Source organism: Cyclopterus lumpus, chromosome 4, assembly GCF_009769545.1.
Source record: "Cyclopterus lumpus isolate fCycLum1 chromosome 4, fCycLum1.pri, whole genome shotgun sequence".
NCBI lineage: Eukaryota > Metazoa > Chordata > Actinopteri > Perciformes > Cyclopteridae > Cyclopterus > Cyclopterus lumpus.
The window spans coordinates 26,718,985-26,745,028 of NC_046969.1; the positions used below are offsets into that span (position 1 = coordinate 26,718,985).

A 26,044-nucleotide genomic window follows, 5' to 3' on the forward strand; every position below is an offset into this window, starting at 1 on the left:
TAACCAGTGAGTCACCCGAAGAGGACTCGCTTTGATTGTGTGGTTTAAGCTTCTAAAGTTTCTTTGCTGCTTCTTGGAGTTTCAGCTCTGAAACGGGAACCGACTCATTTCCAGATGTGCGTTCAGTCTGTGTGCATTTCCACATGTGGAATGAACTTATTCAACCAAAACCACGTGATGTAAGAGCTGTTGTTCAGTTTGAAGGTGAAGCGTCCACTGGGTCAGAGGTCAGAGGCCTCGATGTGGACGATCTCCAGTATATGAGAGAGCTGCCAGGTGGAAACCGGGTCCCGGTTTTGATTTTCTGTATTCCAGGTGCTCAGCTGGTTATTGTGGGAGTGAAGTTCTTCCTTTTTATGGTACTTCCTGTTTAAAAAACAACAACAAACCTCCCACGAATGGAAAGAACCTATAAAGTTTGAACTATTTAGAGTATTTTATTTATTCTTGAGACACAGCAGGCGGATTAATTAATGTTTCTGTGTGAAACCAGTCAAACAGAACATGAAGAGAACATGAACTACACAACTATGCAGTGGGTCAACAGCGTCTACTTGTTAAGGGAATGTGGATTCTTAATCAGGAGGGCTGGTTTGTTGACATAGTTTTATATCAGAAAATATTTACCTACAAAACAAGAACTCACGAAACAGAGTGGCAAGATAACTGAGGACATGAGAGGCCAGTACAACCAGTCTGCAACCTCCAGGTCTAAAGAGTGTAAAGAAAACCCACCAGGGGGCGACTCCTCTGGTTGTATAGAAGTCTATGCTTCATGTGTTAAAGCTGCATTCTCTCTCCTGACCACCAGGAGGCGACTCCTCTGGTTGTATAGAAGTCTATGCTTCATGTGTTAAAGCTGCATTCTCTCTCCTGACCACCGGGGGGGGCCCCTCTGGTTGTATAGAAGTCTATGCTTCATGTGTTAAAGCTGCATTCTCCCTCCTGACCACCAGGGGGCGACTCCTCTGGTTGTATAGAAGTCTATGCTTCATGTGTTAAAGCTGCATTCTCTCTCCTGACCACCAGGGGGCGACTCCTCTGGTTGTATAGAAGTCTATGCTTCATGTGTTAAAGCTGTATTCTCTCTACTGACCACCAGGGGGCGACTCCTCTGGTTGTATAGAAGTCTGTGCTTCATGTGTTAAAGCTGCATTCTCTCTCCTGACCACCAGGGGGCGACTCCTCTGGTTGTATAGAAGTCTATGCTTCATGTGTTAAAGCTGCATTCTCTCTCCTGACCACCAGGGGGCGACTCCTCTGGTTGTATAGAAGTCTACGCTTCATGTGTTAAAGCTGCATTCTCTCTCCTGACCACCAGGGGGCGACTCCTCTGGTTGTATAGAAGTCTATGCTTCATGTGTTAAAGCTGCATTCTCTCTCCTGACCACCATGGGGCGACTCCTCTGGTTGTATAGAAGTCTATGCTTCATGTGTTAAAGCTGCATTCTCTCTCCTGACCACCAGGGGGCGACTCCTCTGGTTGTATAGAAGTCTACGCTTCATGTGTTAAAGCTGCATTCTCTCTACTGACCACCAGGGGGCGACTCCTCTGGTTGTATAGAAGTCTATGCTTCATGTGTTAAAGCTGCATTCTTTCTACTGACCACCAGGGGGCGACTCCTCTGGTTGTATAGAAGTCTATGCTTCATGTGTTAAAGCTGCATTCTCTCTACTGACCACCAGGGGGCGACTCCTCTGGTTGTATAGAAGTCTATGCTTCATGTGTTAAAGCTGCATTCTCTCTACTGACCACCAGGGGGCGACTCCTCTGGTTGTATAGAAGTCTGTGCTTCAACTGACGCGTCTTGTGGCGCTCTGCGACAGCAGGCGGTCTAACAGTCCTCATTGGTCCTCAGGTCTGCTGGTAGGCGTGATCCTGCGGTACGGCATCCCGGCCACCAGCTACCACCACAAGACTCCGCCCAGCTGCTCGCTGATGGAAGGACCCGTCAGCACCGTGCTGCTCAACGTCAGCGGCAAGTTCTTCGAGTACACCCTGAAGGGAGAGATCAACTCCAGGGAGATCCACAACGTGGAGCAGAACGACATGCTGCGCAAGGTAGCGGCCGCACAGGACGCCACGAAACACCCCCCCCCCCCCACCCCCCCCCCCCCCAGACCCCTACATCAACTCTCTGTCTTTCGTCTTTTCTAGGTGACCTTCGACCCCGAAGTATTCTTCAACATTTTGCTGCCTCCGATTATTTTCCACGCCGGCTACAGTCTGAAGAAGGTGAGAAGCTGTGAGGCTGATGTGAGGTAGTTGCATCTCTGCATCTCTGCATCTCTGCTGCCACATGGCTGTGGGGCGATACTCAGAACCCCCCTAACCTTTAGAGGAAGTCTAAAGCAGATGTCTTGACGATGGAAATCAAAAGAAGAACAAGTTCTGCTTTCAGTCCTTTGATAACAGACCCGTCTGTTTGTAACAATACTTATTATACTTATAATTAATTATTTTAATGATGCTCTGTTTATAACACTTTTATTTTAATGATGTTTATAACAATGGAGACTGACGGGTGTTTAACTGGTGAACATTATCCATGTATTCAGTGATGTATGAAGGTCGTGACCTTGAGCATCTCTTGTAGTACACACCGTACCCCCATACTACTCCTATAGTGTGTGTGTGTGTGTGTGTGTGTGTGTGTGTGTGTGTGTGTGTGTGTGTGTGTGTGTGTGTGTGTGTGTGTGTGTGTGTGTGTGTGTGTGTGTGTGTGTGTGTGTGTGTGTGTGTGTGTGTGTGTGTGTGTGTGTGTGTGTGTGTGTGTGTGTGTGTGTGTGTGTGTGTGTGTGTGTGTGTGTTACACACTACTCCTATACTGTGTGTGTTTAACAAGAACAGGAAGTGGGAGGTAACCTCACGCTCACTGAGTTCAGTGTGTCACATGACCTTTGACCTGTAAACGCCCCCCTCTTGTTCCTCTTCCAGAGAGACTTCTTCAGGAATCTGGGCTCCATCATAACTTATGCGTTTCTTGGCACGGCCATCTCCTGCTTCGTCATCGGGTGAGCAAACTAGGATAATAACTCTAGATTATTAACTGATAATAACTCTAGATTATTAACTGATAATAACTCTTATTAACTGATAATAACTCTAGATTATTAACTAATAATAACTCTAGATTATTAACTAGGATAATAACTCTAGATTATTAACTGATAATAACTCTAGATTATTAACTGATAATAACTCTTATTAACTGATAATAACTCTAGATTATTAACTAATAATAACTCTAGATTATTAACTAGGATAATAACTCTAGATTATTAACTGATAATAACTCTAGATTATTAACTAATAATAACTCTAGATTATTAACTGATAATAACTCTAGATTATTAACTGATAATAACTCTAGATTATTAACTAATAATAGCTCTAGATATTAACTGATAATAACTCTAGATTATTAACTAGGATAATAACTCTAGATTATTAACTGATAATAACTCTAGATTATTAACTAATAATAACTCTAGATTATTAACTAGGATAATAACTCTAGATTATTAACTAGGATAATAACTCTAGATTATTAAAAGACTCTGGTGATTAAGAATGATTGACAGGTAGGTACACAGGTACACAGACAGGTAGACAGACAGACAGGTGACCCATTGAAACGTGACAGAATGAAATGACGTCTTATTTCCACAGAAACAAATCTTTTAAATCTTTTATTTATATTTTTTTAATTTTTATATTTTTTTGCCTCATAAGAATTTGAACAATAACAATAAAAAACAAATGTTTGCAGAAGATGATCAGAGCGCCGTCTACCTGTCTGTCTCCCTGTCTGTCTCCCTGTCTGTCTCCCTGTCTGTCTCCCTGTCTGTCTCACCTGTCTGTCTCACCTCTCTGTCTGTCTCCCTGTCTGTCTCACCTGTCTGTCTCACCTGTCTGTCTCACCTCTCTGTCTCACCTCTCTGTCTCACCTGTTGTCTCCCTGTCTGTCTCCCTGTCTGTCTCCCTGTCTGTCTCACCTGTCTGTCTCACCTGTCTGTCTCACCTGTCTGTCTCACCTGTCTGTCTCACCTCTCTGTCTCACCTGTTTGTCTCACCTGTCTGTCTCACCTCTCTATCCACCTGTCCGTCTCACCTGTCTGTCTGCCTGTCTGTCTCCAGGAACATGATGTACGGCGTGGTCAAACTCATGCAGGTGCTCGGCCAGCTGACGGACAAGTTCTACTACACGGACTGCCTCTTCTTTGGAGCCCTCATATCGGCCACGGACCCGGGTACGTGGCCCGGGTAGTCTGTCTGTACTTATCTACCTGTCTGTCTGTCTGTGTGTCTGTCTGCCTACCCTGACCCGGGTAGTCTGTCTGTACTTATCTACCTGTCTGTGTGTCTGTGTGTCTACCCTGACCCGGGTAGTCTGTCTGTACTTATCTACCTGTCTGTGTGTCTGTCTACCCTGACCCGGGTAGTCTGTCTGTACTTATCTACCTGTCTGTGTGTCTACCCTGACCCGGGTAGTCTGTCTGTACTTATCTACCTGTCTGTGTGTCTGTATGTCTACCCTGACCCGGGTAGTCTGTCTGTACTTATCTACCTGTCTGTCTGTCTGTGTGTCTGTCTGCCTACCCTGACCCGGGTAGTCTGTCTGTACTTATCTACCTGTCTGTGTGTCTGTGTGTCTACCCTGACCCGGGTAGTCTGTCTGTACTTATCTACCTGTCTGTGTGTCTGTGTGTCTACCCTGACCCGGGTAGTCTGTCTGTACTTATCTACCTGTCTGTCTGTCTGTGTGTCTGTCTGTCTACCCTGACCCGGGTAGTCTGTCTGTACTTATCTACCTGTCTGTCTGTCTGTATGTCTACCCTGACCCGGGTAGTCTGTCTGTACTTATCTACCTGTCTGTCTGTCTGTATGTCTACCCTGACCCGGGTAGTCTGTCTGTACTTATCTACCTGTCTGTCTGTCTGTCTGTGTGTCTGTCTGTCTACCCTGACCCGGGTAGTCTGTCTGTACTTATCTACCTGTCTGTCTGTCTGCCTACCCTGACCCGGGTAGTCTGTCTGTACTTATCTACCTGTCTGTCTGTCTGTCTACCCTGACCCGGGTAGTCTGTCTGTACTTATCTACCTGTCTGTGTGTCTACCCTGACCCGGGTAGTCTGTCTGTACTTATCTACCTGTCTGTCTGTCTGTGTGTCTGTCTGTCTACCCTGACCCGGGTAGTCTGTCTGTACTTATCTACCTGTCTGTCTGTCTGTATGTCTACCCTGACCCGGGTAGTCTGTCTGTACTTATCTACCTGTCTGTCTGTCTGTGTGTCTGTCTGTCTACCCTGACCCGGGTAGTCTGTCTGTACTTCTCTACCTGTCTGTCTGTCTGTCTACCCTGACCCGGGTAGTCTGTCTGTACTTATCTACCTGTCTGTCTGTCTGTCTACCCTGACCCGGGTAGTCTGTCTGTACTTATCTACCTGTCTGTCTGTCTGTCTGTCTACCCTGACCCAGGTAGTCTGTCTGTACGTTTTAATGTGTTTTAAAGTGTTTTTAAAGTGTTTATAATGTGTTTTGTGTTTTGATGTGTTTTTAAAGTCTTTTTAATATGTTATGTGTTATAATGTGTTTTTAATATGTTATGTGTTATAATGTGTTTTTAATATGTTATGTGTTATAATGTGTTTTTAAAGTCTTTTTAATATGTTATGTGTTATAATGTGTTTTTAATATGTTATGTGTTATAATGTGTTTTTAATATATTATGTGTTATAATGTGTTTTTAATATGTTATGTGTTATAATGTGTTTTTAAAGTGTTTATAATGTGTTTCTAATGTGTTTTGATGTGTTTCTAAAGTGTTTCTAAAGTGTTTATAATGTGTTTTGATGTGTTTCTAAAGTGTTTATAATGTGTTTTGATGTGTTTCTAACGTGTTTCCAAAGTGTTTATAATGTGTCATAATGTGTTTTATTGTGTCTTAATGGTGCAGTGACGGTGCTGGCCATCTTCAACGATCTGGATGCGGACGGTGATCTCTACGCGCTGCTGTTTGGAGAGAGCGTGCTGAACGACGCGGTGGCCATCGTTCTCTCCTCGTGAGTTCAAACCTTCTGGCTCCTTTTCCCTCCCGGTGTCGCCCCCTGCTGGACATTTACTCCTATGACTGGTTTCTATATCAACACTCACTATCTAATGTTTCCATCATTTTGGCTGTTATTGCCTACGGCGGAATTCTTTAATTTATTTAAATATTTAGAAAGTTGTTATTGCCTACGGCGTAATTTATTTAATGTATTCAATTATTTATATTCAGCTCCTGTCCAACTGGTTTTAACGGACTTCCTGCTTCTCTTCATTGGCTCTGGAGTTTAATGATTTTTATGATTCGGCTCAAAGTGAAAGGCCGCCATGTTTTTGCCTTTTTTAAAGCCTTTAAATCACATTTTCATCAGAATGGCTTTTATGTGAAGTCGTCTCTTTACTTTACTTATTTTATTATTGATATTATTTAATTTTACGATATTTAATTGATATATTTAATTGATTGATTTTCTTTCCATTGCATCTATTGTTTAATCAGGTTTAACCTTAGTTGGTCTTTGTCGGCTCTCTGTGGAACATTAATTGTATTTAATTTAATGTAAACTAATTAGATTATTAGGAGGTGAATCCATTGAAAAACATAATTGACTTTGACTGCGTGTTCTTGTGCTCCAGGTCCATCATGGCGTACCAGCCCAGCGCCGGAAACACTCACATGTTCGATGCCTCGGCCTTCTTCAAGTCCGTGGGCGTCTTCGTGGGCATCTTCAGCGGCTCCTTCGTGATGGGTGCGGCCACCGGCGTCGTCACCGCGCTCATATCCTTCTGCACTTCCTGTTTGGAAACACAAAAACAAAGTCTATCTTCAGATTTATTTAGAGTTGTTGTTGTTGTTGTTGTTGTTGTTGTTTGTGAAGTTTAGTCTTTAACTGGACGCTCACGTCACCAAGTTCACCAAGCTGCACTGTTTCCCGTTGCTGGAGACGGCGCTCTTCTTCCTCATGTCCTGGAGCACCTTCCTGCTGGCCGAGGCCTGCGGGTTCACAGGTGAGGGGAGGAAGTGTGGAGGAAGTGTGGAGGGAGTGTGGAGGAAGTGTGGAGGAAGTGTGGAGGAAATGTGGAGGGAATGTGGGGGAAGTGTGGAGGAAATGTGTGGAGGTGGAGGGAGTGTGGGGGGGGGGGGGGGAAGTGTGGAGGAAATGAGGGGAAGTGTGGGGGAAGTGTGGAGGAAATGTGGAGGAAGTGTGAAGGAAGTGTGGGGGAAGTGTGAAGGAAGTGTGGGGGAAGTGTGGAGGAAATGTGGAGGAAGTGTGAAGGAAGTGTGGGGGAAGTGTGGAGGAAATGTGTGGAGGTGGAGGGAGTGTGGAGGAAATGAGGGGAAGTGAAAATGAGGGGGGGGGAAGTGGAGGGAGTGTGGGGGGGGAAGTGTGGAGGAAATGTGTGGAGGTGGAGGGAGTGTGGGGGGGGGGAAGTGTGGAGGAAATGAGGGGAAGTGTGGAAGAAATGAGGGGAAGTGTGGAAGAAATGTGGAGGAAGTGTGAAGGAAGTGGGGGGGGAAATGTGGAGGAAATGTGTGGAGGTGGAGGGAGTGTGGGGGGGGAAGTGTGGAGGAAATGAGGGGAAGTGTGGAAGAAATGTGGAGGAAGTGTGGGGGAAATGTGGAGGAAGTGTGGGGGAAGTGTGGAGGAAGTGTGGGGGAAGTGTGGAGGAAATGTGTGGAGGGAGTGTGGAGGAAATGAGGGGAAGTGAAAATGAGGGGGAGGGGGGGGGGGGAAGTGGAGGAAACGTGGGGAAGTGGACGGAGTGGGCACCAGACAGTTTGCTAGTATTCAGACTTTTTCTACGTTCTAAAAGATATTTATTTCTTCAGAGATTTGGGATAATTTATTGTTCCTTTTTTTGTGACTTTTCTTCACATATTTCTGGACATTTATTCAAATATTGTTCCGAAATGTATTCAATAATTTTTCTGACATTTTACAGACATTTCTTCCATATTTGTGGACATTTTTAGACAAATAAAAGGGAAGTTTCCTGACTCTCCACATGTGTGACAAATATATTTTCATATATAGAAATGTAATTCTATTTTGGTCAAACCAAGTTTTTATTCAGCGTATTCATTTTCCACATTTTGTCGTCTTCTGGATTCCTAATATTGTTATTTGTTAGTTAAAGTGTGTTTTTCTTCTTTACGGATGAAGACGAGGTTAAAAGTTGAAGACGTCCAAAAGCTCTGGAGAATACATTTCCCACAATGCAACTGGATTGCATCTTTAATCAGACTTTCCCACAAATGACATGAAGCTTGTTAATATGTTTTAATGTTCTTCCAGATAAAGTTGATGCTCATAATTAGATGTGATGAAAGTGCGTTTGTGTCTCGATGGTCTGAGTCTGTTGCGACGGGGTCTTGAAGGAAGTGACCACAGGAAGTGACCACAGGAAGTGACCACAGGAAGTGACTCTGTTTGTGAACACAGGTGTCGTGTCCGTGCTGTTCTGTGGCATCACTCAGGCTCACTACACCTGCAACAACCTGTCGGCCGAGTCCAACCAGCGCACCAAGCAGGTACCGTCCGGCCGCTTCCTGTTGCCCGTTGGTTTGAACCCCCCCCCCAGTGAGGCCCCTCCCACCTGCCACCAGATGGCCGGTGGATCGGCTGTGACCTTAATCTGGTCTTCTGAGGACTTCCCTCCCAGACGGGGTTCAGTCTTGGGGACAGGATGCAGATTAGCACAGCGTGGTGCGTTCAGGGATCAGCGTGGTGCGTTCAGGGATCAGCGTGGTGCGTTCAGGGATCAGCGTGGTGCGTTCAGGGATCAGCGTGGTGCGTTCAGGGGTCCTGGTCACGCGTATTCTAGCTCAAAGAAAGCTGCACATGTTCAGTGTGACGAGAGTTTGTTCCATAACTTGTCTTCTTTCAGTCTTTAGAATAAAGAAAACATTAATTTGACTAAATTCACCAAAAGTTAAAAATGTCATAAAAATAAATAATCCCCTTAATGTCAGTGATGAAGTGGAGAAGATAAATTCATTCAATTCAGCTCAATGTAATTCAAGACTACATTACGTAAAGGTTCCTGTTATTTATTTAGTATACATTAGTGTGTGTGTGTGTGTGTGTGTGTGTGTTATTTTAAAGCAGTGCATTGTGGGAAACCGTTACATGACATAACTCTCCTCCCCCTGCAGCTGTTTGAGGTCCTGCACTTCCTGGCTGAGAACTTCATCTTCTCCTACATGGGTTTGGCCCTCTTCACCTTCCAGAACCACATCTTCAGCCCCATCTTCATCGTCGGGGCTTTCGTATCCTTTTGGGACGAAAACATCTGCACAGGGTCACGGCCTGGGGGGTCAAAGGTCACGGCCTGGGGGGGGGGGGTCAAAGGTCACGACCTGGGGTCAGCTCAGTGCTTATTGGCATCTTAAAGATCTGGTGTGAGGAGCGTCTGTCCCACGTTGTGCTCCATTAGCCTCTTGTTGTGTCTCTTGTGGTTGTTTTGTGTCTCTTTGTAGTTTTGTGTCTCATTCTTATGTTTTTTGCATCTTCTGTAGTCGTTTCGGTATTTTCTTCTTTTCGTTTTTATGCCTCTGCGATTATTTATTTTTGTCTTTTTGTAGTATTTTAAGTCTCTTTACGACTCTTTAGTCACTTTGTCTCTTTGAACTTGTTTTTGTCTCTTTGCCTCTTTGTCTCTGTCGTCATTTTGTGGTACTTCTACGTCGTGTTTCTTTGTGGTACTTCTACTATTTGTGGTACTTCTACTTCGTGTTTCTTTGTGGTATTTCTACTATTTGTGGTACTTCTACTATTTGTGGTACTTCTACTTCGTGTTTCTTTGTGGTATTTCTACTATTTGTGGTACTTCTACTTCGTGTTTCTTTGTGGTACTTCGTGTTTCTTTGTGGTACTTCGTGTTTCTTTGTGGTACTTCTACTATTTGTGGTACTTCTACGTCGTGTTTCTTTGTGGTACTTCTACGTCGTGTTTCTTTGTGGTACTTCTACGTCGTGTTTCTTTGAGGTACTTCTACGTCGTGTTTCTTTGTGGTACTTCTACGTCGTGTTTCTTTGAGGTACTTCTACGTCGTGTTACTTTGAGGTACTTCTACGTCCTCCATCATCCAACGGTCCACTCCTTAACCGCCGGTCAGACCGCCATCTTCGTGGGCAGAGCCTTCAACATCTACCCGCTGTCCTTCCTGCTCAACCTCGGCCGGCGGCACCGGATCAAAGGGAACTTCCAGCACATGATGATGTTCGCAGGTTTGCTTCTCGCCCGGCGGCTCTTCAGTCTGTGATTGGAGGAGGATGATGATGATGATGATGATGAGGATGATGATGATGATGATGGTGGTGGTGGTGGTGGTTTCTTCGTCCTCAGGTCTGCGCGGGGCGATGGCGTTCGCCCTGGCCATCCGGGACACGGCCACGTACGCCCGTCAGATGATGTTCACCACCACGCTGCTCATCGTCTTCTTCACCGTCTGGGTGTTCGGCGGCGGGACGACGCCCATGCTGTCGTGGCTCCACATCAGGTAAACTTCTCATTTAATAATCTGCAATACATGCAAAACATGTTGAGGTAGACGCAACTAAATAATAATAATATCAATCATAATATTAGATTAAAAAAAGACCAGAGATGTTGATTTAATGGAACACGAATATCTTTCCAAGAACGACTTTATTGTTAACACTTCCAAAAAAGACGCGTTAATGTGCACTAAAATACATCACATGACATCTATTGTACTTCTGGTCACATGACATCTATTGTACTTCAGGTCACATGACATCTATTGTACTTCAGGTCACATGACATCTATTGTACTTCTGGTCACATGACATCTATTGTACTTCAGGTCACATGACATCTATTGTACTTCAGGTCACATGACATCTATTGTACTTCTAGTCACATGACATCTATTGTACTTCTGGTCACATGACATCTATTGTACTTCTGGTCACATGACATCTATTGTTCTTCTGGTCACATGACATCTATTGTACTTCTGGTCACATGACATCTATTGTACTTCTGGTCACATGACTTCTATTGTACTTCTAGTCACATGACATCTATTGTACTTCTAGTCACATGACATCTATTGTACTTCTGGTCACATGACATCTATTGTACTTCTGGTCACATGACATCTATTGTTTTTCTGGTCACATGACATCTATTGTACTTCTAGTCACATGACATCTATTGTACTTCTGGTCACATGACATCTATTGTACTTCTGGTCACATGACATCTATTGTACTTCTGGTCACATGACCTCTATTGTACTTCTGGTCACATGACATCTATTGTTTTTCTGGTCACATGACATCTATTGTACTTCTAGTCACATGACATCTATTGTACTTCTGGTCACATGACCTCTATTGTACTTCTGGTCACATGACATCTATTGTACTTCTGGTCACATGACATCTCTCATTCTCTTTCTCTCTAAATGTGACCCCAGTAGATTGTGGAGCTGTTGACTGAAGCTCAGCAGCCTCACAGCAGAAGAGGACTCACTAGAACCTGAAGGACCCGTGTTGTCCAGCAGGTGGAGCCAGAGATCTTTAAAAGATATCTGCACATGAAGCCAGTTAATAAACAAACGTTGATCATATTTGTCCACGAAATGGATCAAATTAAATTAAAATGAAATGAACTGATTTATTAACTAATCTGAACTAAGTTCATAAAAACAGATTATATCAAATAAACTCAAATTAAAAGGGTACGAACGAGATCCCCAGTGAGCCGGAGGTGAAGTTGCATTAATAATAATAATGCACTGGTGGTGGTGGTGTGGGGGGGGGCGCATGCAGAGGCATCCTGAGGACAACAGGCTGTTTAATATGAGAGACCCCTCCTCGGAGCCAGAGGGACCCCCCCCCCCCCCCCCCCCCCCCACCCCGCCATGTGGCACTTGGCAGGCGGATGTCAGCCATGCTCTGTGTCTCTGTATCTATATGTGCATACATGTAGTTACATATAAATACATATACCCTGTATTCATGCAGCGACCATCTCTTTGTTCCTCATAACGACTTCATGATTCTGATCTGTGATCAGTGGGATGCAGACGAGCTGATTACTGAGTGTTTGTTCTATGTTTATGATGTGATGACAGCGCTGGGAACAGCGGCGCGTTGCAGGAGGAGCACGGAGAGTGGGAGTACTCCAGGTGCTGTATCTGAATTTGAACTGGTGTAACTGGTGTTGGGAAAGAGGGTGTTTGTGGGGGTGGGGGGGGGTTGCTTCAGATGGGTATCTTTCTTTTCACGGTTTACTTCTGTTTTTCTGATGAAGGGGAACATTGGGCATAGATGTTAAGAAGGAAGGGCCACGGGAGACGTAGAGTCTCTTAAAGGGCCAGTACCGATGTTCTGAAGTGTTTCTGTGAGCTTCCTTAAAGGGCCAGTACCGATGTTCTGAAGTGTTTCTGTGAGCTTCCTTAAAGGGCCAGTACCAATGTTCTGAAGTGTTTCTGTGAGCTTCCTTAAAGGGCCAGTACCGATGTTCTGAAGTGTTTCTGTGAGCTTCCTTAAAGGGCCAGTACCGATGTTCTGAAGTGTTTCTGTGAGCTTCCTTAAAGGGCCAGTACCGATGTTCTGAAGTGTTTCTGTGAGCTTCCTTAAAGGGCCAGTACCGATGTTCTGAAGTGTTTCTGTGAGCTTCCTTAAAGGGCCAGTACCGATGTTCTGAAGTGTTTCTGTGAGCTTCCTTAAAGGGCCAGTACCAATGTTCTGAAGTGTTTCTGTGAGCTTCCTTAAAGGGCCAGTACCGATGTTCTGAACTTCCTTAAAGGGCCAGTACCGATGTTCTGAAGTGTTTCTATGAGCTTCTTCTCCTCCAGAGTTTCACTGCAGCAGATGAAGCAGAGTGAAGTTCTGAAGCCTCCTAAAAGAAGCTCTCAGTTTGATGAAGTCTATATCTATAATATCTTCTCTGAGGGGAACTGAAGCTGTTCTCTCTCCAGACTCCATTCATGAAACACTGGTTCAGCCTCTGCCTTGATTAGGTAGTTAGATTATAATTTATAATTAAATGTGTGACTTTGGTGTTAGTGTTTCTAAAGCGTTCACCTAAACTGATTCTTCTGCACTGTCTCTTTAAGAACATAACTTCTCGGTCGGTGTCCGATGAAACAAAACAGATTTGATATATTTCCCTCTCGGCTGCTGAACAGCTGTTTTTTTATTTATTTTCTCTGGCTGACGTTAAAACTTCTCCAGCTGCTGAGGTCCTCGTTCCCTCAGCGGAGTCTAAAGATAACCACGAGTCCTCCTGGTCGGCTGGCGTAGCCATGAAAGGCCTCCAGGCCTCGGGGATTAGACTCCTCAGGCTTATGTGAATTAGAAGTCCCCCTTTTTAAAATCTGCTTGTGTTGAGTTTAATCCTCCTGTTAGTTCGTAAGACACACCATGGGGGGGGGAATTATGTCCAGAAGACTGAATACACTTTAAAGGACTTGATGACGCTAACTGACAGCAGATGGAATACAGCAGAGAGGCCGGCACGTGGCCCCCTTAGATCTTCATGACGTCGCCCTTTTGTTTGTTGACTACAGTTTTGAAGCCTAGAGTTCTGCATGTTGTTCGTCGCCATCTTGGTTTATTTTTGGGTCACCTTCGATTTGCTATCTTAGCCGTTGCTATCTTGATTATTTGGGGCGTCGCCATCTTGGTTCGTTGGCCACGTCTGTCTCTGAGTTAGGCCCCTCCCCTCCTGGCTTTTGGTTGTCGCCATCTTGTTTTTGTTGCCTCGTCTGCAACGAGAGGAGCGATGCTAGCTGTTAGCTTAGCGCAACGACTGGGAGCAAACTAGCTACTTCAGTCTGAGTGGCATCCATCTCTGGAGGAAAAGTGAATCGCTCTGTTTCAACCACAATTAATACTCTTTACTGCGACTGTTGTTAGAGAAATAAATCATAAACAATATAAAGTTGAACAGGAGGAGTTAGGGAGAGTCTGGAGCATCGAACAGTATTAGGATGTGTGAAAACAGTTCAATATAAATGTTATTTACAGTTTCCACACGTCATTTCCTGGTTTGTTAAATACATATTTCGTCATTTCATGGTTAAATCACATGATGGTTGCATGCTGAATGTCTCTCTGTCTCGGGGTCAGGGGTCAGGGGGTGACTTCAGGCTGAATTCCTCTATCGGTGAAAGCTGAGCTTGTGTTTGTGTTCTGAGCCAACAGGTTATTGTCTGTTTGTTAACCCTCTCCTCTCTGACACTGGATCACAGCCTCGGATTAAATGATAATTTGCAGCAATTTCCCGCCAGTAAAAGGTGACAGAGACCAGACCTGCAGGTGCAGAGGTCACGAGAAGGTCACGAGAAGGTCACGAGAAGGTCACGAGAAGGTCACCAACAGACGACCTGCTGACTGTCGCCTCACCAGACACAAACCGCAGTGTTCAGGGACTTCAGGGGGGTTGACGTTTTGTTTCTGGTTTTCAGGGTCGGAGTGGATCCAGATCAAGACCAGCAGCCCTGTATAGACAGCTTCCAGGTCCTCCAGGGGGTGAGGGTCTCTCTATAATACTTTATTTACGATCAATGACTCAACTATAACACCGTTACTCTGTTGTTTGTTTGTTTGGCTTCATCTTTGCACTATTGTTTTGTTTTTAATAGTTCATTTAATATAAATATGCTATTTTTTATATATATTGTGCATTATTTATTTATTTATATATATATTTATATATATTTTTCTTCCCCTTAATAAAGTATATATTTATCCATCTTAAAGGAAATATTCACCCCCCAAAACAGAACTGATGACTCACTACTCACTCCTCACTCCTCACTACTCACTCCTCACTCCTCACTACTCACTACTCACTCCTTACTCCTCACTACTCACTCCTCACTACTCACTACTCACTACTCACTACTCACTCCTCACTCCTCACTACTCACTACTCACTCCTCACTACTCACTCCTCACTCCTCACTACTCACTCCTCACTCCTCACTACTCACTACTCACTCCTCACTCCTCACTCCTCACTACTCACTCCTCACTCCTCACTCCTCACTCCTCACTCCTCACTCCTCCCTCACTACTCACTCCTCACTCCTCCCTCACTACTCACTACTCACTCCTCACTCCTCCCTCACTCCTCACTACTCACTCCTCACTCCTCACTCACTACTCACTCCTCACTCCTCACTCCTCACTCCTCACTCCTCCCTCACTACTCACTACTCACTCCTCCCTCACTACTCACTACTCACTCCTCACTCCTCACTCACTCCTCACTACTCACTCCTCACTCCTCACTACTCACTACTCACTCCTCACTCCTCACTCCTCACTCCTCCCTCACTCCTCACTCCTCACTCACTCCTCACTACTCACTACTCACTCCTCACTCCTCACTCCTCACTCCTCACTCACTCCTCACTCCTCACTCACTCCTCAGCCAGCGAGCCTGAACAGGCGGTCGGATAGAAAACGACATTTTAAAAATGAGAAACGGAAGCTTTCAGCCTGCAGCGAGCTGTCGGCTCCAGATTGATGATGTTGTTGTTGTTGTTGTTGTTGTGTTTGTGCAGGAGGGCTCCCAGGCTGAAGGACAGAGCACAACCAAACAGGAGAGCGCCTGGCTCTTCAGACTCTGGTACAGCTTCGACCACAAGTATCCTTCCTGCTGCTCAGTCACGGTTTATTGCTGCACATTTAGTTTTTATTTCATGTGACAAGAGACGACGGACATTAATCAACATGTAAACAAATGTAAGCTAAGAAGCTAGTTTTTAGAACAAATAATACAACATGGAACAAAAGAACACACACATTGTGATGAAACAACATAAGCAGACAAAAGACAATAACACGGACAGTAAGAGGACGGGCATGGCGCCCCCTGTGGTCTAAAGTGGTAGTGTTGGTTCTGGTGCCCCCTGTGGACTAAAGTGGTAGTGTTGGTTCTGGCGCCCCCTGTGGTCTAAAGTGGTAGTGTTGGTTCTGTCGCCCCCTGTGGTCTAAAGTGGTAGTGATGGTTCTGACGCCCCCTGTGGTCTAGAGTTGTAGTGTTGGTTCTGGCCCCCCCTGTGGTCTAGAGTTGTAGTGTTGGTTCTGGCCCCCCCTGTGGTCTAGAGTTGTAGTGTTGGTTCTGGCCCCCCCTGTGGTCTAGAGTTGTAGTGTTGGTTCTGGCCCCCCCTGTGGTCTAGAGTTGTAGTGTTGGTTCTGGCCCCCCCTGTGGTCTAGAGTTGTAGTGTCTCTAAACACCAGGGTCCTTTTAGGAAACATGGCACCCCCTGTGGACTGTGTGGGTAGTGTCTCTAAGCACTAGGGAAAACACCTTTTAGGAAACCTCATTTTACAGCAACAGGGTCCGACAGTCTGTCCCTCTCAGTCCTGGTTCTGGTACTCCCGGAACTCCCCGGAACTAAACCTGAAGTCATATAGTGGATCAAGACTAGACTGTGGTCTGTAGAGAACCAGGACTAGACTGTGGTCATATAGAGGACCAGGACTAAACTGAGGGCTATAGAGAACCAGGACTACACTGAGGTCTATAGAGGACCAGGACTAGACTGAGGTCTATAGAGGACCAGGACTAAACTGAGGTCTATAGAGGACCAGGACTACACTGACGTGTATATAGGACCAGGACTAAACTGAGGTCTATAGAGGACCAGAACTAGACTGAGGTCTATAGAGGACCAGGACTACACTGACGTGTATATAGGACCAGGACTAAACTGAGGTCTATAGAGAACCAGAACTAGACTGAGGTCTATAGAGGACCAGAACTAGACTGAGGTCTATAGAGGACCAGAACTAGACTGAGGTCTATAGAGCACCAGGACTAGACTGAGGTCTATAGAGGACCAGAACTAGACTGAGGTCTATAGAGGACCAGAACTAGACTGAGGTCTATAGAGGACCAGGACTGGTTCAGGACCAGTTAATGTGTCGTCACAGTACCTTTACTTGAATCAACTGATTGATTGTGGTGAGATGCGTTCAGGCGTCTCGTATCCACTCAGGACGTCACGCTCATCAACATGTTTGTTGTCGCCTGGTGAACCAGAACCTGCGTTACACTGGAGACTTTCACCCTGGTGACTGACACACACACACACACACACACACACACACACACACACACACACACACACACAGTACACTGCCACTTCGTACTAAGAGCATAGAAATAGTGGCTTTAGTCATAGTTAATGGGTTGTTCTTCCTTTATTTCAAGTTAAGAGGGCACATAATTATACAATAAACCTCTCAACATAAAAAGTTAACAAACTTAACTCGGACACAAGCCTTTAGTTTTATTTAAAATATTGTTATTGAGCCGACGCGTCATATTATTGTCAATGATCCTTTTCATTCATGTGAAAGAATTACAAGATTATATTCATGTGCATTCAGATATAAAACGGATGATATCAAATATTGTATTTCTTGTGAAAAGAAATGTAATTCATTAGATTTTTTATTTTTTTTTAAAGGGAAATGTTTCGAAATAAAATGAATGAATAATTAAATAGTATAACCGAGACAAAAATATGTCTAAATCTGAGAATAGGAACATAACAAAGATATGGCAGGCGAGGGTTTCTTGTTGTTGTTGTTGTTGTTCTTCCTCGTCATCCTCATCTTCTTCTTCTTCCCTCCTCGTCTTCCTGAGCCTCATTGAATACAATTCTAACCGTGTTTAAATATATTCTTCAGGTCACATTGATCGGACCAAAGAGCCGTCATTAAAACGATGTAGAGAGACAAAGCGAGTGACTTTTGGGGGGTCTGGTTCTGGGTTTCTGTGGAACCCCAAAGGTTCCTGTTGATGAACGAAGGCTAACTGATAACTGAAGCTCCACCGAAGGCGTGAAGGTACCGACTCTAACCAAACGAACCCTTTTCCTCGCCGATGTTAACCGTCCTGCTCGTTTTCCTGAACCGCCGCTCAGGTACCTGATGCCCATTCTGACTCACAGCGGGCCGCCTCTCACCTCCACGCTGCCGGCCTACTGCGGACCGCTGGCCAGCTGCCTGACCAGCCGCCAGGCCTACGAGGTGAGTCAATTCCCTTTGAGCTGGTTCTGAAGATCCATACTCTCCCCCATAATATGTGTGACCATATTTGGACTGAGGAGGGGTGACGTAGAGACCTGTCAATCACCTTGTAGCCCCGCCCCTAAAGCATCCCCTGCTTTATGGTCTGTTTGACTCTAAATGAACATAATTTACTAATTTTCAACACATGAAGCATAGACTTCTATACAACCAGAGGAGTCGCCCCCTGGTGGTCAGGAGAGAGAATGCAGCTTTAACACATGAAGCATAGACTTCTATACAACCAGAGGAGTCGCCCCCTGGTGGTCAGGAGAGAGAATGCAGCTTTAACACATGAAGCATAGACTTCTATACAACCAGAGGAGCCGCCCCCTGGTGGTCAGGAGGGAGAATGCAGCTTTAACACATGAAGCATAGACTTCTATACAACCAGAGGAGTCGTCCCCTGGTGGTCAGGAGAGAGAATGCAGCTTTAACACATGAAGCATAGACTTCTATACAACCAGAGGAGTCGTCCCCTGGTGGTCAGGAGAGAGAATGCAGCTTTAACACATGCAGCATAGACTTCTATACAACCAGAGGAGTCGCCCCCTGGTGGTCAGGAGAGAGAATGCAGCTTTAACACATGCAGCATAGACTTCTATACAACCGGAGGAGTCACCCCCTGGTGGTCAGGAGAGAGAATGCAGCTTTAACACATGCAGCATAGACTTCTATACAACCAGAGGAGTCTCCCCCTGGTGGTCAGGAGAGAGAATGCAGCTTTAACACATGAAGCATAGACTTCTATACAACCAGAGGAGCCACCCCCTGGTGGTCAGGAGAGAGAATGCAGCTTTAACACATGAAGCATAGACTTCTATACAACCAGAGGAGTCGTCCCCTGGTGGTCAGGAGAGAGAATGCAGCTTTAACACATGAAGCATAGACTTCTATACAACCAGAGGAGTCGCCCCCTGGTGGTCAGTAGAGAGAATGCGGCTTTAACACATGAAGCATAGACTTCTATACAACCAGAGGAGTCGCCCCCTGGTGATCTCTGTATCCAGAAAGCCCCCCCCCCCCTCCCCCCCAATGGCCTCAGGAAGGCTTTCTGTGAAGAAATACCGTCAGTGTTCTCCGTATCTGCCAGAGACACTAAACACAGACGCCTTCAGAAACCAGACGGCCCAGCAGCCTTTTTCCATTCAGAGGACTCAAAAGACTCTTTTCAGCTTGTTGGTGATTCCACATTCTGATATTTTACTCACAGACTCCGGTCACAGACTTGTGGATTCACGCTTCACTGTCGGGTTATAAACTATAAATTGCTTTTTTCACCACAAAGTAGTGACATGGCTGATTTATACTAGATGTTCACCGAGTTTTAATCCTTTTATCCTCTGCTGGTCTGTTGCTGCTGGTTTTAGGACGCCCAGTCAGGATTAAACAAAGCTTCTTTGTCTGCTTCCTCTTCGGTTATGGATATTACGAAAAGGACTCAAATGTAGAACATTTTAAATGTGGTTGTAGAAAATAGTTTTTCAAGCTGGATGGCTTTGAATACTAACTTTAAACCTTTAATTGTGTGCCATAAAAAAAAAACCAGACTGTGGGAGGATCAGGTTGGCTGTATTCCATATTTCAAAGTCTTTTTTTCTGCTTCATAAATTTCCTCACTGAAGAAAACAACCCTGAAGTACATAAAAGCTGCTTGAATCCTCTAAATGTGAAGGAAAGGTCTTTCAATGCTTTCTTAGCTCCTTTAGCAAAGGAAACGCTGGACCAAAGGAAAGAAGATAATGCCGACCCACAATTCATTGCGGCGGCAACGTTTTAAAGTGACGCACCATGAAAAACGAATAAGATTCATGTTGATGAATATGAAGAGCGACTTTCATTTAATTTTATATATTTGTTTGCTATACAAAATAACAGGAACAGTCGATAAGAAGCATCGGTTAGCTAAACGAGCTCGGCCTTTGATGGATTATTGAACTGTGAAAAAGCTAAATATATATGTATTGATCAGTTTCATTGATCCTCATCAGTTTCTAGTGTGATATCAGAAGGAAGAAAAGCTTTCTTCCCTGAAGGAGCTCTCACACTTCTAGATATGAGTCCTGTTGCATCATCGCTAATGGAGATAGGAGCCCATTGGTTCCTATGGAAACCCATTACCCCCCACTGGGATGAAAAAATTAAGTCATAGATAGAAAGTCTTAAATATGAGATGGTAAGTCATTATAATGACTTATTATGCATAACCCATCATGCATTGGGTCATGCATGCACAATTCCAACATCATTAAAGTTAATTAGTGAAGATTATCTTGATTAACTAAACCAACACTGATTATTTAATATAATAATCCAAAATAAAATCTAAGAATCTGATTGGCTGTTGGTGGAGGGAACCGGTGATGACGACTTCCTGTTGGTTACGGAAACACAGCTCTCTATATATTAGTGCAAGAGAGCGTTCGTAACTCTGAATAAATTAGTATCAACATTCATAATAACGAGTATTTTTACATTTTGACATCAATCTAAATAAGTTAATTTAACATTTGTGTCAATATTTCATGAGTAAATACCCTTTAATGACCAAATAGCAGGCCTGAGTGATTGGTTATCTTTTATTTCCCCTCCAGGATAATTGCTGGAGAGATGGCGTTATGTAATCTTTTTAGTGCTTGTTGATCCTCTCATGAGAGTAATCCGCATGACCCGGCGTTAACTCGTGCTGTCCTCCCCCCGGGGGACACGAGGACACGCTGTTGATCGATCAGACAGTTAGAGACTGAACCCTCCTGCTGCATTTTCACAGCTCGTCACTACTTACCCAACATGCAATGTGTGCTTTTAAGGGACTTTTCTAACAGGGCAGCTCCATTTGGCTGCTGTGTCCCCCTCTCTGTGTGTGTGTGTGTGTGTGTGTGTGTGTGTGTCCTCTCTGTGTGTCCTGTGTGTGTGTGTGTGTCCCCTCTCTCTGTGTCCTGTTTGTGTGTGTGTGTGTGTGTCCCCGCTCTGTGTCCTTTATGAGACTCTGTGTCCCCACTCTGTATCCTTTATGAGACGCTGTGTGTCCCCACTCTGTATCCTTTATGAGACGCTGTGTGTCCCCACTCTGTATCCTTTATGAGACGCTGTGTGTCCCCGCTCTGTGTCCTTTATGAGACGATGTGTGTCCCCACTCTGTGTCCTTTATGAGACTGTGTCCCCACTCTGTATCCTTTATGAGACGCTGTGTCCCCACTCTGTGTCCTTTATGAGACTCTGTGACCCCACTCTGTGTCCTTTATGAGACTCTGTGACCCCACTCTGTATCCTTTATGAGACTCTGTGTGTCCCCACTCTGTGTCCTTTATGAGACTCTGTGACCCCACTCTGTATCCTTTATGAGACGCTGTGTGTCCCCACTCTGTGTCCTTTATGAGACTCTGTGTCCCCACTCTGTATCCTTTATGAGACGCTGTGTGTCCCCACTCTGTGTCCTTTATGAGACTCTGTGACCCCACTCTGTGTCCTTTATGAGACGCTGTGTGTCCCCACTCTGTGTCCTTTATGAGACTCTGTGTCCCCACTCTGTGTCCTTTATGAGACGCTGTGTGTCCCCACTCTGTATCCTTTATGAGACGCTGTGTGTCCCCACTCTGTGTCCTTTATGAGACTCTGTGTCCCCACTCTGTGTCCTTTATGAGACTCTGTGTCCCCACTCTGTGTCCTTTATGAGACGCTGTGTGTCCCCACTCTGTGTCCTTTATGAGACTCTGTGTCCCCACTCTGTATCCTTTATGAGACGCTGTGTGTCCCCACTCTGTATCCTTTATGAGACGCTGTGTGTCCCCACTCTGTGTCCTTTATGAGACGCTGTGTGACCCCACTCTGTGTCCTTTATGAGACTCTGTGTCCCCACTCTGTGTCCTTTATGAGACTCTGTGTCCCCACTCTGTATCCTTTATGAGACGCTGTGTGTCCCCACTCTGTGTCCTTTATGAGACTCTGTGACCCCACTCTGTGTCCTTTATGAGACGCTGTGTCCCCCCACTCTGTATCCTTTATGAGACGCTGTGTGTCCCCACTCTGTGTCCTTTATGAGACTCTGTGTGTCCCCACTCTGTATCCTTTATGAGACGCTGTGTGTCCCCACTCTGTGTCCTTTATGAGACTCTGTGACCCCACTCTGTGTCCTTTATGAGACGCTGTGTGTCCCCACTCTGTATCCTTTATGAGACGCTGTGTGTCCCCACTCTGTGTCCTTTATGAGACTCTGTGTCCCCACTCTGTATCCTTTATGAGACGCTGTGTGTCCCCACTCTGTGTCCTTTATGAGACGCTGTGTGTCCCCACTCTGTATCCTTTATGAGACGCTGTGTGTCCCCACTCTGTGTCCTTTATGAGACTCTGTGTCCCCACTCTGTATCCTTTATGAGACTCTGTGTCCCCACTCTGTGTCCTTTATGAGACTCTGTGTCCCCACTCTGTGTCCTTTATGAGACGCTGTGTGTCCCCACTCTGTGTCCTTTATGAGACGCTGTGTGTCCCCACTCTGTGTCCATTATGAGACGCTGTGTGTCCCCACTCTGTATCCTTTATGAGACGCTGTGTGTCCCCACTCTGTATCCTTTATGAGACGCTGTGTGTCCCCACTCTGTGTCCTTTATGAGACGCTGTGTGTCCCCACTCTGTGTCCTTTATGAGACTCTGTGACCCCACTCTGTATCCTTTATGAGACGCTGTGTGTCCCCACTCTGTATCCTTTATGAGACGCTGTGTGTCCCCACTCTGTGTCCTTTATGAGACTCTGTGACCCCACTCTGTATCCTTTATGAGACGCTGTGTGTCCCCACTCTGTATCCTTTATGAGACGCTGTGTGTCCCCTCCTCATGTCCCACTGTGTGTTTGTTTTTTTCAGGAACAGCTGAGGGACGAGGACTCTGAAATCTTTCGCAATGACGCCGACCTCACCTTCACGTTCGGGGACACGTCCATCACGTCCAACGGGGCGTCCGGCAGCGCCGCCGGCGGGGACGCGGCCGGAGGTTCTGGCTGGAGCGCCAACGGCAAGAGGAGCGGCAGCACCTCGGAGGAGGCGCTGGAGCGTGAGCTGGACTCCCGTGAGCAGGAGCTGCTGAGCCGACGCACACGTCTGGTTTTCCCCATCGAGGATCACATCTGACCCCCTTTCCCCCCACCCTGCCCCCCACCGTCCTTTTTGTTTTGTTTTTTGCCCTGAGCCGCCAGCCTCCTCGGACCCACCACCCAGACCGCCTTGAGTCCTTCAGAGAGGGGTTCAGAGAGGTCAAGGAAGCATTTCATCCTCATGACAGAGCCGGGGTCTGTCCTCTAGGAGACGTTTGGTCTGTCCTCTAGGAGATGTTTGGTTTGTCCTCTAGGAGACGTTTGGTTTGTCCTCTAGGAGATGTTTGGTCTGTCCTCTAGGAGATGTTTGGTCTGTCCTCTAGGAGACGTTTGGTTTGTCCTCTAGGAGACGTTTGGTCTGTCCTCTAGGAGACGTTTGGTTTGTCCTCTAGGAGATGTTTGGTTTGTCCTCTAGGAGATGTTTGGTCTGTCCTCTAGGAGACGTTTGGTTTGTCCTCTAGGAGATGTTTGGTTTGTCCTCTAGGAGATGTTTGGTCTGTCCTCTAGGAGACGTTTGGTTTGTCCTCTAGGAGATGTTTGGTCTGTCCTCTAGGAGACGTTTGGTCTGTCCTCTAGGAGACGTTTGGTTTGTCCTCTAGGAGACGTTTGGTCTGTCCTCTAGGAGACGTTTGGTTTGTCCTCTAGGAGACGTTTGGTCTGTCCTCTAGGAGACGTTTGGTTTGTCCTCTAGGAGACGTTTGGTCTGTCCTCTAGGAGACGTTTGGTTTGACACCTTTTATTATGCAGGATGTGAAAAATCAGCTTAACTGTTCAGCTGCAGAAGAAGAAGAAGAAGAAAGATGGCCCCCTCTCTCGTCATGTGACCTCCTTCAGAGCTCTTCACCATCTCATCTAGCGGCTTCAATAGTTTACAGATCTAAAGATCTGAAGCTGCTGACGGGCGTGAGTGAGTGAGTGTGTGTGTGTGTGAGTGTGTGTGTGTGTGTGAGACTGGCATCGAACAGTGAATGTCGTGCCCTCCGTCCGCCACGGGTGAAGAATGTGAGCGACAATGCAGAGCTTTGTTCCTCTACATGTGGACGCTGCTCCAGGGCGTCGTGTGTGTGTGTCTGTCTGTCTGTCTGTGTGTGTGTGTGTGTGTGTATATATATGTGTGTGTGTCTGTCTGTCTGTCTGTCTGTGTGTGTGTGTGTGTGTGTGTGTGTGTGTGTACACGTGGGTGTGTGGGTGTGTGGGTTGGTCTTTTCTGGAAACGTTTTTTTCTATATTTTCCTAAACACTTTAAAGAGTTAAAGGACTTCATCTCATTCATCTTTCTGCATCTCACGGATATTTTTTATTATCAATAAGTCCAAAAAAAGTAATAAATTGCTTCTTCTCTCCGACCTGCAGAATCTACAAATACTGAAAGTACTTCTTTAAACTTTTCAACGACCAGTTTTTTCACGTCGTTTAGAGAACGCCTAATTTGCATATTAAATCAAAGATAATTGCCTTAATGTCGTCATCAGCTGTCGTCTCTCCTCAAAAGGTCAAACCTGTTTATTCTCACCTGTCAATCAAAGCGTTGATCTTCTGGGATCTGGGTAATAATCTGGAGTCTCGAACCTCAGCTAGTTAGCGTAGCTTAGCATAAAGACTTGAAACGGAGGGAAACAACTAGCCTGGTTCACGGTCAGAAGACTCTTGTCTTTATTTACAGCCAAAAGAAATTCAAAGTATAAACAAAAGTCTTATTATTGTTATTATTATTATTACTTCTGTTCTTAGCCCCTCGCCCTCAGTCGACTATGATTTCTTTCATAAGTAATTTTTTATGCATTTTTCCTGCTGAAGATTTATTTCTCAGAAACGAGTGAGAACATCACACGGAACATGAATAAAGAGGCTTCATAAGGATCATTTTATTTTAACGAGCCTCCTCCAGTTTTTGTGCTAAGCTATGCTAAGCGGCTGTAGCTTAATATTTAGCACCCAGACGTCATCTCTGCCAGGAAGCCGATGAGCTTATTGTTTATTAAATGTCAGCCTATTGTTTGATCAATAACAGCAGCGTGGATCACAAACAGGAACCCATTTGGTTCTTTGTCTGGACCTCATGGGGAACCTGGTTTCATTTAGCTCCTCTAATAAATGTAAATAGCAGCGTATTAATAACTAGACCCCCTCCTTCTTTATTTTATATCTTCACCACACAGCATGCGTCACCTTGTGTGTGTCTCCAGAGAACACGAATACACAGGAGGTGTGAAGAGGCAGGATTGCGTAACGTGGGGGGTTTGGGGGTGGGGGGGCTCCAAAGAGGAACTGAATCTGGTGGTGTGAGCCGTACGCTCGGAGGCTCATTTACATTCTGGCTGCCGAGCCGGAGCTCCAAAGGACCGATTGTGTCCAACAAAGCGTGTTTCTGGCCGCCTCCTCGTCTCCTCGAGGGAGGAGGGAACGTTCCTCGGCCTCCAGAGACGACGCACACAGCAGAGGTCACAGCAGAGGTCACAGCAGAGGTCACAGCAGAGGTCACAGCAGAGGTCACGTGGGCTCAAGGAAAACGGAACCGAAACTCATTTTTTTAAAATAAATATATATGTTTCCTCATTCCTGCCAACAGAAGTGCAGAGAAAGAAAAGATCACTTCTCTGGAGGTCAGAGGACACCGCAGTGACCTCTGACCTCTGTGCCTGAGGAGGAGCTCAACTGTTAATACACCTGTTGTTTCCCGTAGCAACCGGCTGCCTGGTTCTACCCACCATGTTTCTGCATGTTAATAAAAACATCAAATTACGAGCCACACTTGTTGTTGTTTGTTTGCCAGGAGGCCGTGAAGGTTTAGTTTGAATACTTTAAGAGATTTCAAAAGATTTTCCTCAAGAAAAGTGA

The 26,044-nt window shown here is 45.5% G+C and overlaps 1 protein-coding gene across 3 annotated transcripts in view; it reads left to right on the plus strand.

The window, feature by feature from the left end:
* The window catches only part of slc9a7 (solute carrier family 9 member 7), a 28,851-nt gene extending 2,896 nt beyond the window's left edge, over window positions 1-25,955 (plus strand). Inside the window, exons 2-17 of one of the 3 annotated variants that reach the window (XR_004609363.1) lie at window positions 1,860-2,062; window positions 2,159-2,236; window positions 2,939-3,015; window positions 4,142-4,254; window positions 5,959-6,064; window positions 6,687-6,828; window positions 6,953-7,058; window positions 8,495-8,583; window positions 9,208-9,321; window positions 10,170-10,281; window positions 10,400-10,553; window positions 14,499-14,562; window positions 15,603-15,685; window positions 17,976-18,081; window positions 22,980-25,647; window positions 25,684-25,955. Coding sequence is in view for 2 of the 3 variants with exons in the window: in XM_034530586.1 (XP_034386477.1) it covers window positions 1,860-2,062; window positions 2,159-2,236; window positions 2,939-3,015; window positions 4,142-4,254; window positions 5,959-6,064; window positions 6,687-6,828; window positions 6,953-7,058; window positions 8,495-8,583; window positions 9,208-9,321; window positions 10,170-10,281; window positions 10,400-10,553; window positions 12,159-12,212; window positions 14,499-14,562; window positions 15,603-15,685; window positions 17,976-18,081; window positions 22,980-23,243 (1,865 nt within the window). In the remaining variant the exon portion in view is untranslated. Of the gene's footprint in view, window positions 1-1,859; window positions 2,063-2,158; window positions 2,237-2,938; window positions 3,016-4,141; window positions 4,255-5,958; window positions 6,065-6,686; window positions 6,829-6,952; window positions 7,059-8,494; window positions 8,584-9,207; window positions 9,322-10,169; window positions 10,282-10,399; window positions 10,554-12,158; window positions 12,213-14,498; window positions 14,563-15,602; window positions 15,686-17,975; window positions 18,082-22,979 lie in introns of all 3 variants that reach the window. The other 2 variants (XM_034530586.1, XM_034530585.1) reach the window with 2 other exon arrangements.
* The last annotated feature ends 89 nt before the right edge of the window (window positions 25,956-26,044 follow it).